This window comes from Poecilia formosa, unplaced genomic scaffold, assembly GCF_000485575.1.
Source record: "Poecilia formosa unplaced genomic scaffold, Poecilia_formosa-5.1.2 Scaffold282, whole genome shotgun sequence".
NCBI classification, from domain to species: Eukaryota; Metazoa; Chordata; class Actinopteri; order Cyprinodontiformes; family Poeciliidae; genus Poecilia; species Poecilia formosa.
The window spans coordinates 636406-658565 of NW_006800221.1; the positions used below are offsets into that span (position 1 = coordinate 636406).

The 22160-nt window shown below is 40.5% G+C and overlaps 1 protein-coding gene across 1 annotated transcript in view; it reads left to right on the top strand.

Moving 5' to 3' along the window:
- Positions 1–22160, top strand: part of ntng2b (netrin g2b) — an 89247-nt gene that overhangs the window by 28888 nt on the left and 38199 nt on the right. The window contains exons 4-6 of the mRNA XM_016681487.1: positions 15262–15434; positions 18225–18254; positions 19650–19760. Coding sequence (XP_016536973.1) covers positions 15262–15434; positions 18225–18254; positions 19650–19760 — 314 coding nt within the window. The remainder of the gene's footprint in view (positions 1–15261; positions 15435–18224; positions 18255–19649; positions 19761–22160) is intronic.

The window sequence follows — 22160 nt, forward strand, 5'->3', positions numbered from 1 at the left end:
TGCTTTGCCATGAGTGAAATATGTCTCTATATAAATATTCCAACAACTGAACTTTTAAGGTGAATTCAGTGACAGATAATACAGTGGATAGCTTATATATCTAAACAGCTTCAAAATGATGTTGATTTTGTTTTACTCACAAATATCACCATAGTCTGATTCAAAAAGTCCGAACTCAAAGCCTTGATCATGTTACGGTGGTCTTACTGTTGGAGAATGTACCCAGGGTTTTGTTTTGCCTGATTATCCATACATAATTGGAAATGATCAAACTTAATTGGAAATGATCAAACTAAAGCTGCAGGCACTTTTTCACTTCAGCCACTCTAAGGTATAATAAAATCCAAATATTTTTTTACAAATTTGAGAAATTCTTTGTTCATTGCTGAATGAAGTAAAAGCAAATTAATATTTTTTTCCCCTTTTGATCAAAGCATGTGCAGAAAGCAAAATGTACAGAGCTGTGACTTTTAAACCTGCAGAATAGAGATTTCTGTGTATATTTACAGCTCTACTCAACATTGATTAGTTAAAATAGTTATAAACTTTGTTTCTGTCTGTAAAAATAAAATGGCATTCTCAATTCTTTTCGGCATTAGGAAAGTGCGAAATCAATATGTGAAATATCAGTGTAAAAAAGTGGAGTTTTTATGTCAGTTAGGATCAAATCAGTATATTTTAGATGTAGTTTTGGCACCTTTTTTTTATTTTTTTTTAATTATTTATAAATATGCCATTAAGTTGTTACAGCTGCCTAGGTTGCCATTGTGGAAGGAGTACAACAAAAACAGTAAAGCGTTGTCATTTTTTGTATTTATCCATTTCAAATCATTTATAACGAGCTGTGATTCTCATAACATCGACTTTATTTAAGGAGTAGAAATAATAAGAGGAAATATTTCTTATGTAACCACAACTTTTCATTGGAAAAAAAAACAGAAACAGAGGCGATTTCATTAACTGTAAAATTACATAGCACACTGGCCTCTGAAGACAACAACAACAACAACAACAAAAACTTTTGCAACACAAACAAAACCAGTGTAGAGGTTGCAGGAAAATATCACAATTACTAAATAGGGTGCAAGTTTCTGTTACCCTTCATAATGAAGCTAAGCACAGTCCTTGCTTTTTTTCCCCTTCCTCAGCTAAGACCCTCAAGTTTTAGTCCTTGTGCTAATTGTCTTGCTAAGTGCACAAGTGGGTTTTGATGCTCTCCTTTTCACCTCCCCCCTCCTCTGTTCTTCCCGCCTCCTTTCTTCGCCTCTCCCCTGGCCCTGCAGCTCATGTAGCTTTTCACCCGCTATGACTAATGATGTTCTCTCAGTCTCAAGGTTTTGGGAGGATAATTATATTAACCCTTGTCCTCTGAATGATCCCAAGTCGGTTCCTCCACCCCAGGCGTCCTCCGCCCCCTTCGCGGTTTCTCGGGAATTAAACTGTAATTTCAACAATGGGTGTAAAAGAGCCATGAACACTATTGTGTGTATTTTTTTTTTGTCAGATTGCATTTCGCTCTACATTTTAGGGCCTTCCAGAAGATTTCACACAAATCTCGTTCAAACGAGGCAGGCTGCAAAGATGGCAGTCACTGAAAGTATTGCACAGTCAAGGCCAACAGGTCCAGGTGTGCTTGTGTCTTTAAATATTAATAATCTATTAAAAAAAATACTCCACGACACATTAGAGGTTCAAAAGTGCATTGGTTAATTTTTTATGATGGGGAAACAGACATCAGAGAAAAAGACAAAGAGATTCTGCATGGACTTTGATTCTCATCTAAGATGGTTGCTTCTCTTTTCTCTTCTTCTCTTTTCATTCTAATACATAAACAAGAAGTTGATATAGATAGCCCACAAACAGTTATATCACCCTTCAGGGGTCCACATGCTCTGCGGGGGAACAGAGAACAGGAAGGATCTCCCAACAAACCCCATCCCGTCCCAAAGTTTCTGCCTCTTCATCACTTTTTTTATTCCTCCCTTTGCCTCCCGTCTCCCATTACTACTTTCTCCGTGTTCATATCTTAAATAAGAAAACGTATAACAACCCCCGGCCCCCAGCCCTCTCCCTCCCCACCTCCATCTTACACCCAATTTCCTCTCACCCCAGGTGTTACTCTTTGTGAGAGTGTTCATTAAAACAAATTCAGCAGCAGTAAGGAGTCTGCAGGGAGGTAACATTCTAATATCAAGCGCAGTTTTTATGGTGATTTCAGGACTTTTAGGGGAGGATGGACCGAGGCTGGGATCCTCTTCAGTGGGAGCGGCGCTAAAATGCACCGACGTGTCTGCCTCGGTGAGGCGGCGTCTGCAGCCTGTGTCATTATTCCCCTCGCAATGCTATTACAATTCATGCCGGGTCTATAATTATCACCCCGCCGCCCCCCAGCAGGGTGAGCCTTCACAGTGGTCATTTACTTCTGGAGGTGCCTCCGTTAATGGGTGATACATTTCAGCAAAAAATATATTTTAAGTACAACTTTTCATTAGCATCATGGGGTGGAATTGCTGATATGGTGCTTTCACGCAGCGTCCCACATCCCCCTGTAGCCTAAACGGGAGCAAAGGCGGCCAGAAGAGAGAGAGTCAGATCCTCTCGTTGGATGTTTTCAACCTTAAAATGTCCTTATTGTGTATTTTATATGTAAAAGGAGATGAATCTGGCAGTCAGGGGACCTTGGTGATTTATGTGATTATAAATTACAACTGAGGCAGCGTTAATAATGAACAAATGAAGATGCTTGGAAACAGTAAAATGAAGTTACACTTATGTAATCCTGTATCTGTTTGTTGTTACAACTTAGTGCCTATTGAATAAAAAAAAAAAACAATATACAGCTCTGGAAAAAATTAAGAGATCTCTTAAAATGATCAGTTTGTCTTATTTTACTTTTTATAGGTACATGTTTGAGTAAAATGAGCATTGTTCTTTTATTCTATGAACTTCTGACATCATGTCTGAAATTCCAAGCCAAAATTTTAGTATTTATTTGCAGAAAATGAGAAATGGTCAAAATAGCAAAAAAAAAAAACAACAACAAAAAAACAAAAAAACAAAAGATGCTTTCAGACCTCAAATAATGCAAAGAAAACAAGTTAAAGTTCATTTAGAAGCAACAATACTGATGTTTTAACTCAGGAAGAGTTCAGAAATCAGTATTTGGTGGAATAACCAAACATTGATTTGGTTTTTCCTCTCCACTGTCACGACTTGCATGATTAGTATGAGTGGTTGCTTTAAAATCAACAACACAATGCAGACAAGTGTTTACTGTCGCTATGTTCTTCTCCAGGGGAAGCTGATGCCTCGAGTCACGGACGTGACGCAATCGGCTAGATTTCCTTAAATAGAAAATGTTTTAAAATGTTTTAAATGTTTTAATAGAAAAACTGAACTTGATGTGCCGTTTGATAACTAGGATCAATTAGAATGTATGGATGACTGAATTGAAGGGACTTTTTGGTAAAGTGCCTTTGGATAATGTATTGTGCATTAGCGTTATCTTAATAAACTGAATTAAATTAAATTGACCTCGCTCCAGCTGAATGCCTTTCTGAAACCGCAGACTAAGAATGGTGTTTACTCTTTGTTTTGATATGACTCCTTGACAGTTTGACTGATAACATACATCAGTGTGGTTCCAGTTCTGCACAGACACACACAAAAAAGTTATCTCATGTCCTAAAATGTATGTTTCAGATTGAAATCTAATCTAAACTGACGATACGGCTGCTCATCTCTCTTTCGTGGATGTCGAAACAACCCACAAACTATGCCACATGACATGGGCATGGAGAACAATAGCAGACAATGCAACCTCTCTTTCACTATGACTAAAAATCATTAAAACCTTTAGGGCTGGAGTGTCTAATGTCAGTCCTCAAGGGACGGCATCCTGCATGTTTTCGTTCTCTCCCTGGTTTATCAGCCGTGGATGAAATGATGGCTTGTTCTGCAGAACATTGACATGCTGAGGAGGCAGTAACTACCATCAGGGGCAGAACGAAAACATGGAGGATACCAGCCCTTGAGGACAGACTTTGGAAACCACTGCTGTAGGGAAAACACAGATTTGTTAGATCAGAAAAAAAAAAGTGTGTCTATAGAGTCTATGATACAGTTTAACTAAAAATGAGCTCATGAAAATAGACTCATTGTTGCAAATGGCTGAATAAAATGCAGCTGCACTGCTCACTAAGGGTTTAGCTGACTAAATCACACACACTACAGCAACAACAACAGGCTTCATGGGTTGATTTTTGTCCATTTGGAATCTGATTAGGACATCCCCAGTATTGAGCAATTGAATAGATAATCTTGTTTTAGGTGACAGTGAAAAGGACCAAAAGTATCTACTAATTCCTCAGTTCCAAGGTAAGATAAATAAGTGTAAGGGGTTGATTTTATGTATACATTGCATTATTATGGGCAGAGTATTATGCAAGATCCCTAACTAATTCAAATGCACGCTGGGGTGGGCTTGGGATCACTAGTGCATCTTATAGAAGAACGCTTACATTGGGTGTTTAAGTAACAGTCTTACACTTGCATACATGAGGCGTCATCAAAACCAACAAAATCCCACTCCCTGAGAGCAACATATTACTTCCCCCTGTAGTTTGAAAGGCCAGCAAAAACAGCACACAGCTGGCATGTAACCCACACCTGAACTGCTTCAATATATGGCTCTCTCACTCTCAGCAGGCTCCGCTGCAATCATGAGAGCAGTCCTCTGAGGTCCGGATGGGGGAGCAGGACGTGCCCCGGCTCCATTATTTACCTGTTTGGTCCTGTGCATACACTGCATACTTCAGAGAGCCGGCTACCTCAAAGCAAGGCCCAGTTTGCCTGCTGCTCTTTACGTGACCCAACACAGCCAATCACAGAGCCGCTCTCCGGTCGGAGCGCCGGCTCGACACGCAATAGCCATTTATTTTATGCTGTGTAAATAATTTACTCGTGAGCTTAGTCCCACAAAAGTCTCTCCCGTATCCTCCGTCGATCCCGCATTAAGGTGCGCGGTCACAGACTGAGGCGCTTTCTTACTGAGAACACGCTGCGCTAAAATAAAGAATTATCCCAAAAACACACCAGGGAGTTCACACATTCGCCGTCCGGCATCGGCACTGCACACACTGACTACAAAGACACGCAAGGTGTGGATAGCAAAGGCAGTCAAGGTCATCCGTCCTCTCTGAATAATTTAGGATGTCTTTTTGCTTGACGCACCTCTCAATGTTTTATCCAGGGCCAAAAACATCCAGTAACCTCTTGACATTAAATATATTTAACAAGTAGAAGCGCTGGGTTTGTGTGTGTCTGTTGTATTCAAAGAGGTAGGAGACGCATGGTTCTTTGGGGCCTGTTTTTTTTTTTTTTTATGTTTGAAGACAGTCCTACGGAAAGTCAGAGAAAGAGAGGTTCGGTGGTTGCAGAGCCCCCTACTGATAGAGAGTAGTAATGCAATGCAATAACTAAAAATAATCATTAAGAGGAGACTAATCAAATCGTATTTTGCCTGCAAGAGCTGCAACGACATGAACAAGTCTGACTGTTTATAAGAAAACGAAAAAGTAGAAAAAAAACTGCATTTTTTTGTTGTTGTTTTTTAAATGCCGACAATAAGCTCTGACCAGATTCAGAGTCATTTAGGAGTGTCCTGGAGCAGCTTGTATGCAAAATCAACAGATGCTCCAATCACTATGTATTCTGGGTTTGGGTCCCAGTGTAGTCTTAATAACGAGGCGGTCAACCCTGCGTCGGGGCTTTCAGGCCAAAAATGGAACAGACAGCATCTCACTTTGAAATCTATTCCTCCACAGCAGAATACAGAGCAAAAGAGGCTGGCTTTTTTTTATTTTTTTAATAACTAGTAGATAATGGGTATTTTTACTGTGCAAAGTCACAGTACTATCAGCTGAAATAATGTATTTGTCTCTTGGTAAAACCAACAACAGAACTAAAGCGTCTAGTGAGCCAGGCAGGAAGAGAAACAGCATAAGGGGGAAAGCTGTGATCAGACAGCGTGATCCAGAGAGTACAGTGAGGCTTGTGAAGGGGCTTTGTTAACTCATTCACTGTTTACTTTCTGTTTGGTCAGATGCAGTAAAGATTATCACCGCATGAAGTTAAACAGTGTTAGTGTTTTCTGATGCACCCAGAAACGACGACATGCCACAGTTATTATTTATTTATTTTTATCAGTAATGGTGTCAAGAGCGATCTAGATCCGTAGTTGTTCAAGATACTGAGTCGTTCATTTAGCCAGGACAGACTAGTGTATATTAAAACTGCATCAGATTACACAATGTTTCAAACCATTTCCAAAAATATTTTTGAACTGACCGTTTAGCTTGGTCAGTTTTTAAAATCACAAACTCATGTTTCCCACTTTTAGATCACACACTGGCTCAGATTAGCCCGTTTTCACATGTAGAAGATGTCAAAGACTGCACAGGAAACAACCTTTTTGTTGACATATTTGTTTCTTTAGAGTTTGGCTTTTAGACGTTGCACGTGTAATTGCTAATTGCAGTATTGAAATAAGGATCTCAAACTCTGGCCTGCAGCTTTTTCCACTCCGCGGACTTTTATCCAAGGAATAAGTGTTTTTTTTTTGTTGTTTTATTTTTTTGTTGATGGCATTAAAAAACAGTTGATATAGAGCTGCAGATATTTTTGATTTGGCTTTTAGGTAATGTGAAAGTCTGGAATGAGCTGACAAGACAGTGAAAAAAGTATTGGAAAGCAGTGCACTGTAATCCCTGCTCTCCACACTCCTGCAGAGCAGGTCAGTTATAGATTATCTGTTTGGTCTTGAGAGAGAGACAGAGAGAGAGAGAGTGAAAGAAAACGCAGATGAGAGGATGGATGGTGGTGAGAGAAAGAAAAAGACACGAGGCGTGGTAGAGAGGTGAGCGAACGTTTGAAGAGGCCCCTGTTCAGCCATGGACGGCTGCGCTCGAGGAAAATCGATCTTCTCCCTTCAGAGAAAGAAATTTATGAACCAGGAACATAAACGCAGTCATGTCCAATTAGCTGCTCTGAATTTACGAGTCGAGGCGAGGGGAGGGGAGGAAGTAGGAGGAGGACGTGGTGATAAAGACCTCAGTTTAAGCCAATAAGGCGTGGAGCTGATCGTTGATCTCTGCTTTGCATCAACTCCCACCCTGCGCTTGGTCTCCTCTGTTGTGCTTCGGTCACACACACTTTGAAGACTCTTCTTTTGCCCAGGATACCAACAAGATACTATGAAGAGGTCACTAATAATGTGTTTGAGAAAATAATTAGCTGAAAGCCTTTAGCATAATCTTATTATCTCATTTGCTTTTGTTTGTTTTAACCTTACACGTCATTCACAGTTTTTATGCTGAAATTGAACTAGTGGTTTAAAAACAATTAAATGTCAAAAACAACAAACGTTATCGTCACCTTTGTTTTAGCCTCTTCCACCGTACAGATCCAGCTAAACTAGAGGTTCTAAAATAATGTCCAAAATTTTGAATAAATAAGAAAAGTCAAAAAAGCAATTTGTAATAAACATATATGACTTTACACGGTAAAAGGCAAAAAAAACCAAAAAACATTTAAATGCTGTAATAAATACATTTTTGATTTTCTTTCTCTCTAATACAGGAGAAGGAAAGTAACTATTTTGTGCTTTATGAATCTTATTTTTGGCTTTTAGAGGAGCAGTGGTGTTGTGTTGTTTGCATGTTCATATTGCATTGCGGTGAAAATTGCCTTTCTTCCATCTCTCCAGTCAATTCTGCAGCATCTCCTCGCCTTTTTGGCGTCCATGGTAAATAGGGAAGAGGATGCAAAAGGTAAACCTCAGGGAAAATGTAAATATTTAACAATAATCACAGCAAAACATTCAAGAGACTTCCCACAGTTTAACTGGATGAACGCAGCAGTCTGGGAGTGAGACTCAAAGCTCTTTCTCCAAGCTGCAGGATTTCCTGGTGGTTTTAGAACAACGCTTTGCAAAACAGGAATCATCTTCTTGTTACAAAGTCGGCTCTATATGAGGTCAAGAGAAATACCTGATTGAAGGAAATATGTCATACAATTATGGAAACAACAAATACCACCCTCATCAGCATTCCCATTAAGTTCCCTTAAAATACATTCTGCAGAAAAATGTAATGCAATGTGAAAAATCAATTTCTCTTCGCCAGTCTTAAGACTTGAGGAAAAAAAAGTCATTCCTTTCAGGTAAAGCAGATGTATGTCAATCATCACCTAAACTCGCCCAAATCTACAGTCAATGTAACTTTTAAAAAAATCTTGAAAGATCCTGATCTGTGTCAAACCAGGCTCGTCTTGACAGGATGCAGATTGTAACAGAAATACCCAAAACTCTGTTTTAGAGAACCTCAGCACTAAGTCCCCATAGCAACCATTTTTTATTAGCTACAAATTAACCACGTCAATCCAACCCAGTGTAATTTCCCCATAATCCTCAGTGTGAAAGACCAGACTTAGAAAAACGGATGGACGGATGGATGAACATAAAAGATAGTTGGCCATTCTATCATCAGCCAGCCTTAGTTTGGCTTTAAGCCTTTCTTTCCCTTTAAAAAGCCATAAGACTCGGCGCCCATTAGACTCGACCTCTAGTGTTACTACCGGAGGTTGTGGAGCCTGTTGTGAGTTTATCTTTTTTTTTTTGCTTCCAGAGGAAGGAGGCAGTTAAAAGTGTGGAATGGTCCGTCTCAGAAACGGTTGATCGACCGCAGAGCAGAGGAGGGAGACCTCCTGTTGGGTCAGAGTTGCATCAATACAATCTGTCATCACAGGTTAGAGCTCACAAACACAGACCTTCCCCCTGCCCCTCCTCCAAGTTTCATCACTGCGAGCGCGAAGGCTGGCAGACTGTCATGTCTTTGACACGGCCGCCCTAATCTCTGTTGTACTGACTGCTCAGCCCTCCGTATCATCTAAATCCCCTCCATTCTCTCTTTAGACCTCTCTTCTCAAGCACATGTCCACAACCCAATTTACCCAAAGCACTGCTCGGTGAACACTTGTGCAACGAGCAAGAGGCAAAGGAGCTAAAAGGCCGTGGCGACACAGACCGACACGGGCGAGTCGAAGACGGAGAAAAGGGAATAAATGGGGGGAAAAAAATGAATGTATAGAGAAGAAAAAGACATTTTGGACAAAGTTCAGTGGGACTAGATGGAAGGAGGGGAAAAAAGTGAACGATAGCTGTGTCCCTGGTGAGCAACAGAGGAATGCACATAAGCTGCAGTGAAGAGACAGATAAAGCCCCATTAACTGATGCTTCCAGCTGCTTTTTTAGACTCTGCCACCACATGACTCTCCCCCTTGATGTTTGTTTATCTTTCTTGTTATTTATCCCTATAATTGCTGCATTTCTGCTGTCTAAATCAGGCATTCTCGAATCATTAAGTACTCGGGGCAACATGACTAGAAAAAGACAGACTTTCAGTGGGGGATGGACTGAGAAACACATAGCAAGATGAGCTGGAAGGAAGAAAAAGTCCAAAGCGAGATTTCAGCAGAGCACCGTATTGCAGCCATGGCTGTACCACATGTTTTTAATGAACGCTACATGTATTCAGACGTACTTTCTTTCTTCGCAATTATTATTGTTCTTTTTTATTCAACACCAAATGAGAAGGAAGCCCCCATACATTACATGCTCCACACAACACGGCGTGTCATTAGATTACAGAGATTGAATAAATTGTATTCAGTGTAAAGCACAGCGGCCATTGGTTGCATCAAATGCACATGAAAAAAAAATACCCTTATTATTTTTTGTGAAACTGCGCGCATTGGCGTCGTTAGCTGAGCTTAGCTTGCTAAGTCAGCAATCCTTTGTAGACAGAAATGCTGCTCTTCTACAGTTTTTAGTAGCTCTTTTAACGGATCGTAAATACTTAAATATATGTGTTTGTAATATCCCAATTAATTTGTTGCATATTCATATTTGCCCTGTGTTTATTTGCCTTTGAAATACACAACGTCCTTGAAAAATAACGTTCCCATTTTCCCTGCCTTACTAGCTAGTTAAATTATATCATGTATAATCTAATCTCAAGAGAAGCCAGACTGTTTGATAAGTCAGAAATTTACCCAGCATGACCCTCTCTGCTCTCACTTGCCATGTAAAACGCACAGGTGCATCACTGCAACAAAAACTACGCAATTATAACTTAAATGCCACATTAATAACCTAACAGTAACATTTCCTAATTCCATGCAAAACTGTGAATCGCCTTATCGCCTTACTTACCTGGGCATGCTGGTTTAAAATCTAAACTAATGGCATTGTGGAAAAAGTAGCACACCTGGCGATGATGCAGCAGGACTCTGTGAATTCTCATCGTTTCCCTTTGGAGTGGGGTGCTGCCACTTTAACCCTCTGCTCTGCCTCTACGAAAGCCTCAAACTAAAGGCACAAATACTGCAAAAAATGTCAGGAGCTTTAGTGGCTTTCTTTTGTCGCTGAAGTTTACTTTTATATTCAATGCCTCTTACAGAAGCACTGCGGCTGTTTCTTTGACAAACATGAAACAAGGCTAACATTTCTCTTAGGTTAAAATAAGGCTTAATTCATGAGGAAGTTTTCTTTTTCGCTGCCTGGTCTGAGTGAAACAAAAGTAGAAAAAACAAAAAAGAAGCCAACCTAAAGTATCAGGCCTGTTTGTTCGATTTTCCTTCCTGTAATGAGAGGTTTAGTCAGTAATAGCTATGGAGCACAAACGCGTGCAGCAGGTTATAGAGATGCCTTGGATGCGGTTTCCATTTTACCATCATACATTTTGCTTCTGTGGTATAATTGGGCTTTCTCTCCACTCGTTGTCTTGTTGTGGTGTGTTCGTCGTGTTGCCCACACCCTCTACATGTGTGCTTGCATATGCATGCAAAAGACAAATAACATGGGAAACAGAAAAAATAAAACAGAAAATAAACTGCTGCCATTTTCACAGAGACTGCACAGAGCAGATTGATGAACAGGAGCACTGACCTGTAATTACCACAGCTAATTAAAACTCCAATTTGTGAGTGGGTTCTAATGTAAAGAAGAATGAATATCCCTTCTGTTCTGAAGAAAAAAAAAAACCTCTCCCCCATTTTCACTCCCTCTCCTCTATCTTCATCTAATCTGCTCGCTTCCTCCTGCCCTGAGTAACTAAAAACAATTCTGATGGATCCAGCTGTCCCATCTTAACATCCTTCAGCTCATTGCTGCACTCCTGCTTTGATGACTTTGCAGCAACGGCCGACATCTTGCACATTAACATACGATTGTTCCCATGTATTATTTGTGCGCGGAGGGACTGGAAAGAGGGACCGGGGAAAATCCCAGAGCAAGCTGTCAAATGCAAGAGTGAGAGCGGCGAGACGCATAACTCCGAGAGTCGGAGTGTCACATCAGTCATGCGGAAGGAGTGCGAGGCTGGAAGTACTTGTGGTCTTTATCGGTGGTACTGCGAGGTGGAGGTCAGAATATCAGGTCGAGGGGATAAACGCGCCCGAGCGCGACTCAGACGTCTCTAATTATTCTGCCTTGCAAAATTGTTCATCCCGCTTGAAGTTTTTCACTTTTTGTCACATTTCAGCTCTGGATTTTTATGCATTTTATGGGCTTTAGAAGTAAACAGAGCACAATTGAGAAGTGAGAGAAAATAAAATGTTTCACTTTTTGTTTTCACAAATAAATGTTTAACCCTATAAGACCTAAGTTTCAAATGGATGTTTTTGCTTATTTTAATTGTACGCAGTTCTTTAAATGAGTAAATATATATTTGCCCATTTATCTATAACAACTGGGACTTTCAATATCTGCCAAGTAATTTTCACAATTTACCCTCTATTAAAAGACCGCCCCTCAGATTAATTTCACTCCCTGCTATGGCGGGGGCGAAATTACCGTAGTAACCCAAGATTGGCTGGAAAGGTCAACGTCTCCCCTTTTAGAAACCGTTGATAGCGCAAAGTGTGGCGGAATTACGATACTGCAAATTTGGCTGGATCGTCGCTGCTGCATTCGGTCTGGAAGGGTTAAAAAGTGTCAGTGGATGTGCATTCACACATTCGCCTTCCAATCAGCTCAGTGCAGCTTTCCAACAGGGTTCAGTTTCCAATCTTGTCTGACCGGAGAACCTTTTTCCGCAACATTGGGATGTGGCACAGCTTTGTTGTCTATTACAGAAAATCTTTTCATGAACATTAAAAGTTGTGGCTACGACGTGACAAAATGTGAAAAAGTTCAGCGTGAATAAATTTCGCAAAGCGCAATAGATGACTTTAAGGAGCCTGTAATCAAATATTGGACCCCATTGGCTTTTTATCAGCCCTAATAATCTTTTCAGCTTGTTCGAGTTTTAACGCTGTGCCTAAAGTGGGGCTTGTCATCTGTGTAATCGGCTGGACAGGCTAGTTCTCGTCGAATGAGAGCCGCCAAACACAAACTGCATCGCACAACACCTAGGAAATCACTCTGTTCTCAGGTATTGATTTAAGCTGCATCTCTTAGATCCTGCACTCAGCGGCGCTTCCACTTTCAAGATGAGACAGATGAGATTTATCAGCAGAGGTGCAGGAGATGAAAAGCGGTGATATGTTCACGGCTGTCAGTCACTCAGTGCAGGCATTAGTCACAACGCGTCTGTTTTTGCCTGATCTGTTGCCTGTCATCTGCGCTCGCAAACAAATGCATCCCAAACGCATGGAGGAGAACCACACACACACACACACACACACACACACACACACCTGTCTCATTTGACACACATTCACTCTCTCATACAGAATGCTTTCTTCTTGAAAAAGAGATTTCCAATTTCAGTCTTCCCTAAGTGGACAGCTCTTGTCCTTCAGAATGCAGGCAGGAAATGAGGCTTTGTTGGTGGATGGATCCTCCGTGGCATGTCCTGTCAGAGGGAGATGGAGGGGGGATTCATTGGACCACCGTAAGCCTCGTGATCTGAGACACCAATTTTTCCGTCGACTGAGTTCTTGTTTTAAACTCCCCAAGTTTTGGTAATCGTTATTTTGCGCTTGTTGTTGCAAAATTAGGCCTCGGCTTGATGGGCTGCTCACCACGTCCGCCTTCGAAGGATGAACGGAAATAAAATAAATATGAAAGAGCACCGAAGATTAGCGCGAGGAGAGAAAACTGAAGCAGTCATCTCCCCTCGAATACAGAGGCCATTCTTTGAATATTTGATGCAGACGGATAGGTGTTCACTCCAGTGGAACAAACTGGATTGGAGTCCAGTCGCTCAACTGGAAAAGGCTGTAATTTCCAAGTCATACTTGCGGAGTGTCCTTAAGATCCTCATTTCCGTCGTGGCAGAAGTGTGGCGTGTGGATCAGCACACCTGGGCCCTGCCCTCTGCCGAGGTCAAGTGTGCACGTGTGCATGCACTCGCAGCAGAACTCAGAGACATACCTGGGAATTTAATTTAATATGTATTTGGAGAATGATTAAATTGAGAAATGCTGTTCTTTTACGTTCTTATGCAAGAGAATACAACTGGTGGTTTAATTATGCAGCCTATGGGGTGGCAAATATTGATAAAACTACATTTTAAAGTGTTATCTCACTTTTCGTGTCTTCCAGCCCTTTATTTTATAGCTTGTTCATCTTTAGTATTTTTTTCTTTTTGAGTGTTTGCTTAAGAAATTTACTCATATGTTGATAATTTCGAGAGGAAAACCTATCATTATTGTTGGTCCTCCTGTAGCAGGTTAGTGTTGAGTATTAAATTATGAAACATTTAGCTTAAGTATTGCTGTTCAAAGTTTGCACTCTGACCTGGACCAAATCTCAGGCTGTTCTGGGCCCAGTCATTTTTAGTTCCCTCAGATATTGGAAATGCAGAAAATCCACAAAATCCACTGTAAAAGAAACAAAACAAATATGATTTCATTTGTGTCATGTTGCACAGACCTTTAGAAATAACACTTCACCTATTGTAGATGAGGTGTTGTTGGGAAATTTGTAGCAGCTTCCTCCAAACTAGTGAACCTTGGGACACTGCAGGGTGGAGGAGGAGGAAAAATGTGAACTGCTTTCCAAAATAAAAATTAAAAAAAACATCCTCAGAGTTTCTGCTGTTGAATGATTAAGCTGGAACAGAACTGCACTGTTATTCCATAGCTGCACAAAAACATTGAATGATTCCCAGTAATATAACCCTATTGAACTGTTACAGTTGTAGTTTTTTACTTTAAATAATGTTTCTATTTAAAAACGAAATTGTGAGAAGAAGAATGCTTGCTGTAGGTCTGAGTGTCTCTGGGTATCTTTCATTTGTACCTCTGCTGTTGTGGAAATTTTTTGAAAAGCTTGCAAAGTAAATGAATTGGCAGTGTTTATGTAAAAATGTCTCATAAAATTCCAGCATAAAGGTCAAATTATTTTTCTTCTAAGCCGTAAGGGAATGTAATAAAAGGAATATGCTGTTCGCTTTTGTGTTGTATGCCTTAGACCTCATGCTGAAATCAGATCTGGACTACTCACATTTTATTTCATAGATGCAAAAATAGACAAAATCAGATACTGAAATACCAGCGTACTGATTTACCGTTTACTGGTTTACATGTAAATGAGCAAAACCTGCAAGCTTTGCAATCGATTAATAAAACAGCTAATTGTGAGAAATTATTTTGTTTTTTGTTTTTTTACTTCATTCAGTGGGTGAAGTAAGAAAGGCTGCAAGTGAAATCAAACAACAGAATCAGATGGAGTGGCAGCTGTACAAACTGAGAGAGCAAACATCAAAACAGGAAAAGGATGCTGCAGTTCTGTCGGTGACTTCTGAGGCAGAACCGAATATATTTGAGACTGGAAAGTGACAGTTAACACAACGAACCAAAACATCAAAGCTGAAAGTCTCGGGGCTCTGCCTAAGAGGTGTGCCTCATAAAAATCTGCTATTTTTGCAGGTTTGTAGTTTTAACTGAGTAAACCGCTCAAATGTGCTAGCTGCAGTCGGATAACCGATGCACTTCAATTTCAGGAATGTGTTCGGTTTTGCAGCTAAGGGCAGACCCTTAGCTGCAGACCCTGCAGCTAAGGGTCTGCAGCTAAGGGCAGCAGACCCTTAGCTGCCCCTGATTTATTTACGTTTCTACATTCCTCTGTATAAACTTATTCTCTTAATTTCATCAACACGCTGGGTGAAATTACAATGTTTTGCCCTCCGCTACCATCAGTGGGTCACAGTCTGCGTTCTCACATATGCCGACTGTTTTCTCTGATTCTTCCCCAAGGTGTAAGTGTAACCTCCACGCCTCCCAGTGCCTGCTGACTGAGGGGAACCTCCAGTGCCAGTGTGAACACAACACCACCGGGCAGGACTGCCAGAAATGCAAGAAGGGCTTCAAAGCCAAGTCCTGGAAAGCAGGTTCCTACCTGCCTGCACCAACTGGAACCCCCAACACCTGTACGTACCTGCTTCACGCATTGTGCTCATCCGATGTAGAGTGGTCAGACGTTTGCGTCCACTCATCACGGGATAAAGCGTCAGACATTTTGGGCTATGAATCCTATAATTCATAGAAAGTTAAAGGTGAATTTTATGTTTTTTTTAGTGGCTATCAAACCCCTGAAACAAGCCTGGGGGAATATTTTTCCACTCTTCATGGTGGATTTGGTGTCCAGAAGGGTTATGAACTCAAGCCACAAACTTTCAACAGAAGTTTAAAATGTTGTTTAGTTGCTAATTAGAACCTGGTTCGTTTTGTTTGTCCTTTTGGAAGACACAAATGTTTCCAAATGTAGGTGTTCATGCTAGGTAAAGTTGGAGAATGTAGAGATATTTATTTATTATTCATTCTCCCCAATGATCCAGCATTACTCTCTGTGAAAAAGTCACACAGCATGATGCTACCACTACTAAGCTTGATCATTAATACAATGTTCCTAAATGTGTTAGAATGAACTTTATTTGTCTAAAAATTATTCTCGTCTATGTAGCCAAACAGCTCAGCCTTTTTCTCATCTGATATTTGAGCTTTTTTTTTTCCCCGGGATGCATTTTGCTCGTCCGTGTAGAAAGCTGTCAATTCAACATGATTTGGGTGGGGAGGCTTCCTTGTTGGTCGTCTTGCTCTCACTCCATGACGATCTAAATCTCACTTCACCACAACTCTGGTTGTTCCAGCGTGAGATCTCCTCGAGCCGCAGCGTTTCCTGGGTTGTTCGTGAACATCTAAACTATTTCCTTCCATCTGAAAGTGACAGCTCAGGTGTTCGTCAAGACCCAGAAAAGTGGTGACGCATTAGAAAAATTCAACTCCTGTATGAATATTTGAACTGATGATCTTAGAATTGGACTTTTATTGATCTGCAGTTCTCCTCACATCTCTCGTAGTTTCTTTGATTTTCCCATTATAGCAGAATTGGTCAGCGCTGCCAAAAATATTTTCTTGACGCTGGTAAAGAGAAACTGCCAGCTGCACTCAGTTGTGGTCATTAATGAGAAGCTAGTCCTTGGCCTTGTCAAGGCGAAATATATTTTTGAAATCTTTGAGACTCTAAATTTTCTCAGGAATTCAGACTTGTTGGGGAAAAACAGTTCAGATGAATCTTGAAAGGACAAAATGATATGGCGCGCATACCCATGATGAGTGTGTGCAAACTCCAGACTTCAGCTATGACAGACACAGGTTATGACAATAACAAGATAAATGTGTAAATACTCCTATGTGTAAAAAAGTAAAATAAGAAAGACGTTTTACAAATCTAATTTCTCCATTTACAGTTGCTGTTTATATTTATATCTGCTGTACAAGCTAGCATTAGCATTACTTCACAGCTAAAGGAAGTTAGAAACGTAATGATTAAAAACTCCCTGTTTGGGTTTTGTTTTTTACTGCAATGTGACAATCGTTTAGGTCAGACATTTTTCAAATAATTCCTAAAATTACAACTGATATGATTCATTTTTATGGCTGCTATAAGCCACAGTTATAGATGTACCATTTGATAACTGTAGCATACTTTTGTGAAAAAGACCCAAAGCAGTTCAATTGGTTGAACTTTGTTGTACTCTGTTAAGCCTTCATGTTATCCAGTTCAAGTCTTGCTCTCTCACTGGCCGAATGAACCAGAAACCAATGGTGCTTAAATTACTTCTAAGTCAAGACTGTGAACTTTGTTTCAGAGGGCTGCAGTCTGTCTCACTGTAGTACAATCGATGTATTAATTATATCATAACAAGCCATCATTGAATTCAGAATCATTCTTATCTAAGAAGAGTTGACATTCATTAGTTTTGTCTCATAAAAGATTTTGAATGACAATTTTTTTTGCTCCATATTGGACTGATTGATGTACAGTAGGCATCACTACTGTGACTCTCAGGTCTTGAATGAAAAGTAGAACCAGAAGAACAAGCTGAAAAGAAAGGACGGTTTGAAAGATTACGAGGACACTAAGCTCTTTGGAGTTTCTGTGACCTGCTTGCAGAGAGCAGATCAGGGATGTGCAGCAGCACAGCGGTGTGTGAGGAGGAAATCCTTTTGGAGAGAGTAACCAGGCACAGCAGCTAGCTACGATAAAATAATAATCTAGGGCAGCCCCTCCCCACTTTTCTGCTTTTACACTGCCACACTCTTTATGCAATAAGAGAAACACCAGTGGAGACGCACACACACTTTTACATGCAGCCACACTGCAGAAAGTTGTTAGTTTTCTTCCCCCTCCCATCATCCCTCTCTGCTGTTGTTTCCAACACACTTATATTAGTGCTGACACACACCTTCAGACCTCACCCCTGGCCTTTTAAAACTCTTGGATCCCATTAGTGGCATTTAAAAATTTAAATGTTTGGAGCTTCCGCTTGGTTGCAATAGAAAGCAAAATGGCCATAGCTTTGAAAAGGACAAAGTGCATTAAACATCGCAAGACTAAATCTAAATTTAGTTGAAAAATAAGCTTTATTTGGGGGGAAAAAAAGCAAATAAGAAAGGCACTTAACTGGGGAGAACGAACATATGAATCTGGGAAAGAGGAAAATATGGGATGAGGGGGAAGACGGTTCAGATCCTGTAATTACTCCGGGACGGTGAGAGGTTGGTCTTCTGCAACCCTTATTTTTATTTTTTTTTCTGCAACCCGGCTTTTTCCCCCATCTGAGTCTGATAAATGAGCCAGAGTCGAGTCTTTAGGCAAATTGAATGCATAAATAAACAAGTTCTCATCTCCGCTTCCTTTTCTTATTCTCTTTCAGGTACAATTGCTGGTTCCCCCTCCGGTTCTAGTAAGTAATAATGCAAATCAAAGGAGAAGATGTGCTACTCATTTCTGCCTCTCTTCCCCGCTCGCTTCTTATCCCTTTTCTGTTGCACTGAAATTTTGAAGTTAACCATCTATTTTTTTTTTCCATCTGTATCCCTGCTAAACTCCACCTCTCTCCCCTGTGATGTTCAGCTGGCTCTCTCCAGTCGCTCTTTTCTCTTTTTTTTTCTTTTTTCTCCCCCCTACATCTCTACACTTGGAGCTTCATTATTAATAGATCTCTCTGTCGCCGCATCCTTTCATCACAGAACATCACACTAACCTGCACAGAAGGAATTCTTCCACATATCTGCTTTTCATATTTAGACTAATGACAGTTTGCCGCTGATGGATTGAAGGAAGGAGGAATGAGGGGGGGTAGGGGGGGGTTGTGCATATGTCGGTGCATGGAGCAGCAAAACAGAGCCGGGAGAGAACAGAGGGAGCAATTGGAGATAAGGATGTGGGCATATGTTAGTTTGTTGTAATGCAGTGTGATTCAGGGTGAGGAGCGAGGGAAGGCAGGAATAAAAGGGAATTTGATTAGGGATTCTCTCTGTGGAGAGGCTCTCAGCCTCCGAGCTGTTAGACAGAAACGATCGGCAAAGTGGCAACTTCTACCCTGACAGCACTGGGTTCTCCTCCACATGGCCTGACAGTAAGAGACGAGTGGATGCACGGGCAAACTTAGCAACTGGACCGGGCTGCAGAGAGAGAGCGACTCCAACGCGACCTCCTTTGACAATCAAGACACAACTGAGTGATTTATTTGAGCAAATAATGGCTTTGGTAAAATATTCTAGATGACTGTGTGGTGTTAGCTGTGGAGGACCGATTTCAAACTCATTTTTAATTCAATGGTATGGTGAGTTTTAAATGATTTTTTTTTTTTTTTCCATTTTTGAAAAGACTCTGTCTCTGGGATTGCAATACCTGTGTTCCACCAGTAGGTGTACAAAACGTCGGTGTTGATCACATTGAAGGAGATCCTGAGTCAAGTTTTTTTTTTTTTTTTTTTCTTTTACATAATTTTTCATTCTCCTCTCAGCCAATAACCTTTTCAACTTACTAACCTCATTATGAGTTCATTTTTCATCATTTTCATTTTTGATAATCACAGGATATTCAATCCACATGAATACATCGTAGACAGTTTTTTTTTATTTTTTTTAAATTTGTCATTCGTCCCCAAAACGTCCGGTGAGAACAGAGTAAAACGTCTCTGTTTTGCAAATTGTCCCCATCGCTGCAGGACAGATCCGGCATTTGTCAATGCATCGTTTAATTTGTTTGAGTTTGTAAAGTAAAAAAAAAGAAAAACAAAAACAAATCACCTCTTTACCTTCACACTGTATGTTTTCTTTTCCTGCAAATGAAGATAGGAAAGAGGGTGAGGATGACGTTGAAGCTGAAACTGAAGCAACGTTCATCTCCGAAGCTGAACGGTCGCCGGCCGTTACACACGAGCCTTTAAGTTCTCCTTTGGAAGGTGCGAAACGTAGTTTAGCCATAGATAGAGAAACCGAGTAGCTTTTCCTTTTTACTGTAAAAACAAGTAGCGGAAGCCTAACCCCATAATGTCACTTCTGTCCTGTCTAGTGTACACCAGCAGACATGAAGTTCTAGTTACACCAACAGTTGCACACACTGCAGAAAAAAAAAGTGTCTTTTTTATTTAGTCCTAAAACAGCAAATCTACCTTTGCATGAAGGTCACACCAACAGAAGCCAAGTGCTTTTGTGATTTTGCAACAATAAAATGCTTAAGGCTATTTTTTTCCTCTTTCGCTCCCCCGTCTTTAAGATTCTGACACTTACTTCACCAATATTTCTTAAAGGAGTGCTTCAGTATTTTGGGAAACATTCGTCTCCCTGTCAGAGAGCTGGAACAGATGATTGACAGCGCTCTCATGTCTGTTTCTCAGATATGATGCAGCAGACAGCAGCTGTTTAGCTCATCCAGAGACTGAAAGCAACAATCCTGGCCTACAAGACAATGAGACACCTTAAGTTAACCTTTCCTTGTTTTGCAGTCAATATGAAACGTATTATGGAAACGATGAGGACGTGCTTGTTGGCTTGGCACTGCCACAGCTTGGAGAAATTGTTGACTGCACAACAACTCCTAGGAGTATAGTTTGTAGAGATTTCGTTCGAGATTATTGGAGTAAGTTAAAACTGAGCTTCAGAGGCTTTAAATTTGAGTCCTTGGTCATATGCTACACTTGACTTGTTGATTAGCTTACAAAGAAATATGTTCTCAATTTTGTACAAGTGACAGTGCCAGAAGTTTGAAAACACTCATGGCCATACAGGTCATATAATGGTTTTTCTCAAGGTGAAATTATTACACCATGATTTTATAAACAAGAACTGACTTCATACATTTGAGTTTATTGTGAAGTCCCTCCAATCAGCACAGGGTCTTAATTTATGGATGCCAGCTCGAATCTGCTCCCATCCTATTAGTCTTTGGTTTATTGCATCTTGAGAAGTTGCAGAGAAACCCCTATCTTTTGTAGCCATCATATTTCTCCCTTAACAGACATGGTAGTGTTCCTTTAAATTATTTGGCTTCCTGGAACAGACCTGGCTTTCAAGAACATTCCATAAATTCACTTGTTTTCCTGTTTGGCGCTATTCCAGGAATGACATGTTAATCTGCTTTGTCAATTCCCAAGCCAGCTTTGATGTGTGTTCGGGTACATGGCCCTGTTGGATCACCCAATCTCACCAGAACTGTCACACACACACACACACACACGAAAGTAAATTGCTTTGGATGTTCCAAAACAATCCAAGCAAATCAGAGATTCAATCCTAACTAAGATGTTGGAGCACTTTTCTTGTTGGGGGGTGAAAAAGTGGTAAACTTATTGAATAAAAATCATCACACAAGACTTGAATCTTCTCTGCTCCAATCAGACCAACAGGGAGGAGATTTATTCAGCACATCTATGTAAACTTTACAAATTCAACAATTACAGCAAATCTTCCAAAAAGCTCAAACTCTTTAATGGTTACATGACCTTTTACAGGACTTCATACCTATTGGGGTCCAACCACAGCCGGGATATTTCAAAGCCGACTGTAACAGCTTACAGCACTTTAAGAGTTTCTGTCTCCGAAATTCACTCTGGTGACTTGAAGCTGTGAAGAGTGAAAACATAAGGAGGCAAAGTGATTATGTGGACTGATTAATTTATTATGTGGACCTGAGACATCAAGATGTACACAGTAACATTTCCTTTTTACTACATTTTAATATATGTAGTAAATTGTAACAATCTGCTCATTTAAGTTTGGGAGTAGGTAAAAAATAATGAGTGGGTAGGTTTTCCGAAGTGAAAAGCTGAATTTCCTCTTTTGAAGTTTCTCTTTATTTGATCATGATAGCACAGCAGAGCCTCTTCTGGTGTCTGCATACACAAAAACAACGCCCCAAAGGAAGCCTGCTATTGAAAATTAAGAAAGACTTTTTTTTTTTTTATCAGTCCAACATATCTGACCACCTCAATAAGTGATGATTTTTTTCTTCTTCTGGATGTTTAAATGATGCAGTCACATTGCAGCAGGAACTTCCTACACATCTGTGACAAATCCAATGTGCGCTCCTGTGGACGTGCTTATAGACTCTGACAGTCGGGGTGTTTGTGTCAGTGTAGGAATCATTCATAATTCATCCTCCAACTTACTGGAGGTCTTAAGCGGAACATTGACCGTTTCTCAGGCTTTTTATATCCCTGACATTAATGTTGGATGTGGATTGTCCTGTCTTGAAAGCTGGGTTGTCAAAGTGTTGTGGATATTCAGACTTTATTTGTTCTGACTGACTGATCTGAAACAACCCCCGGAGAGACGGGGAAGGTTTCTGTCAGCTGCCTCGATGT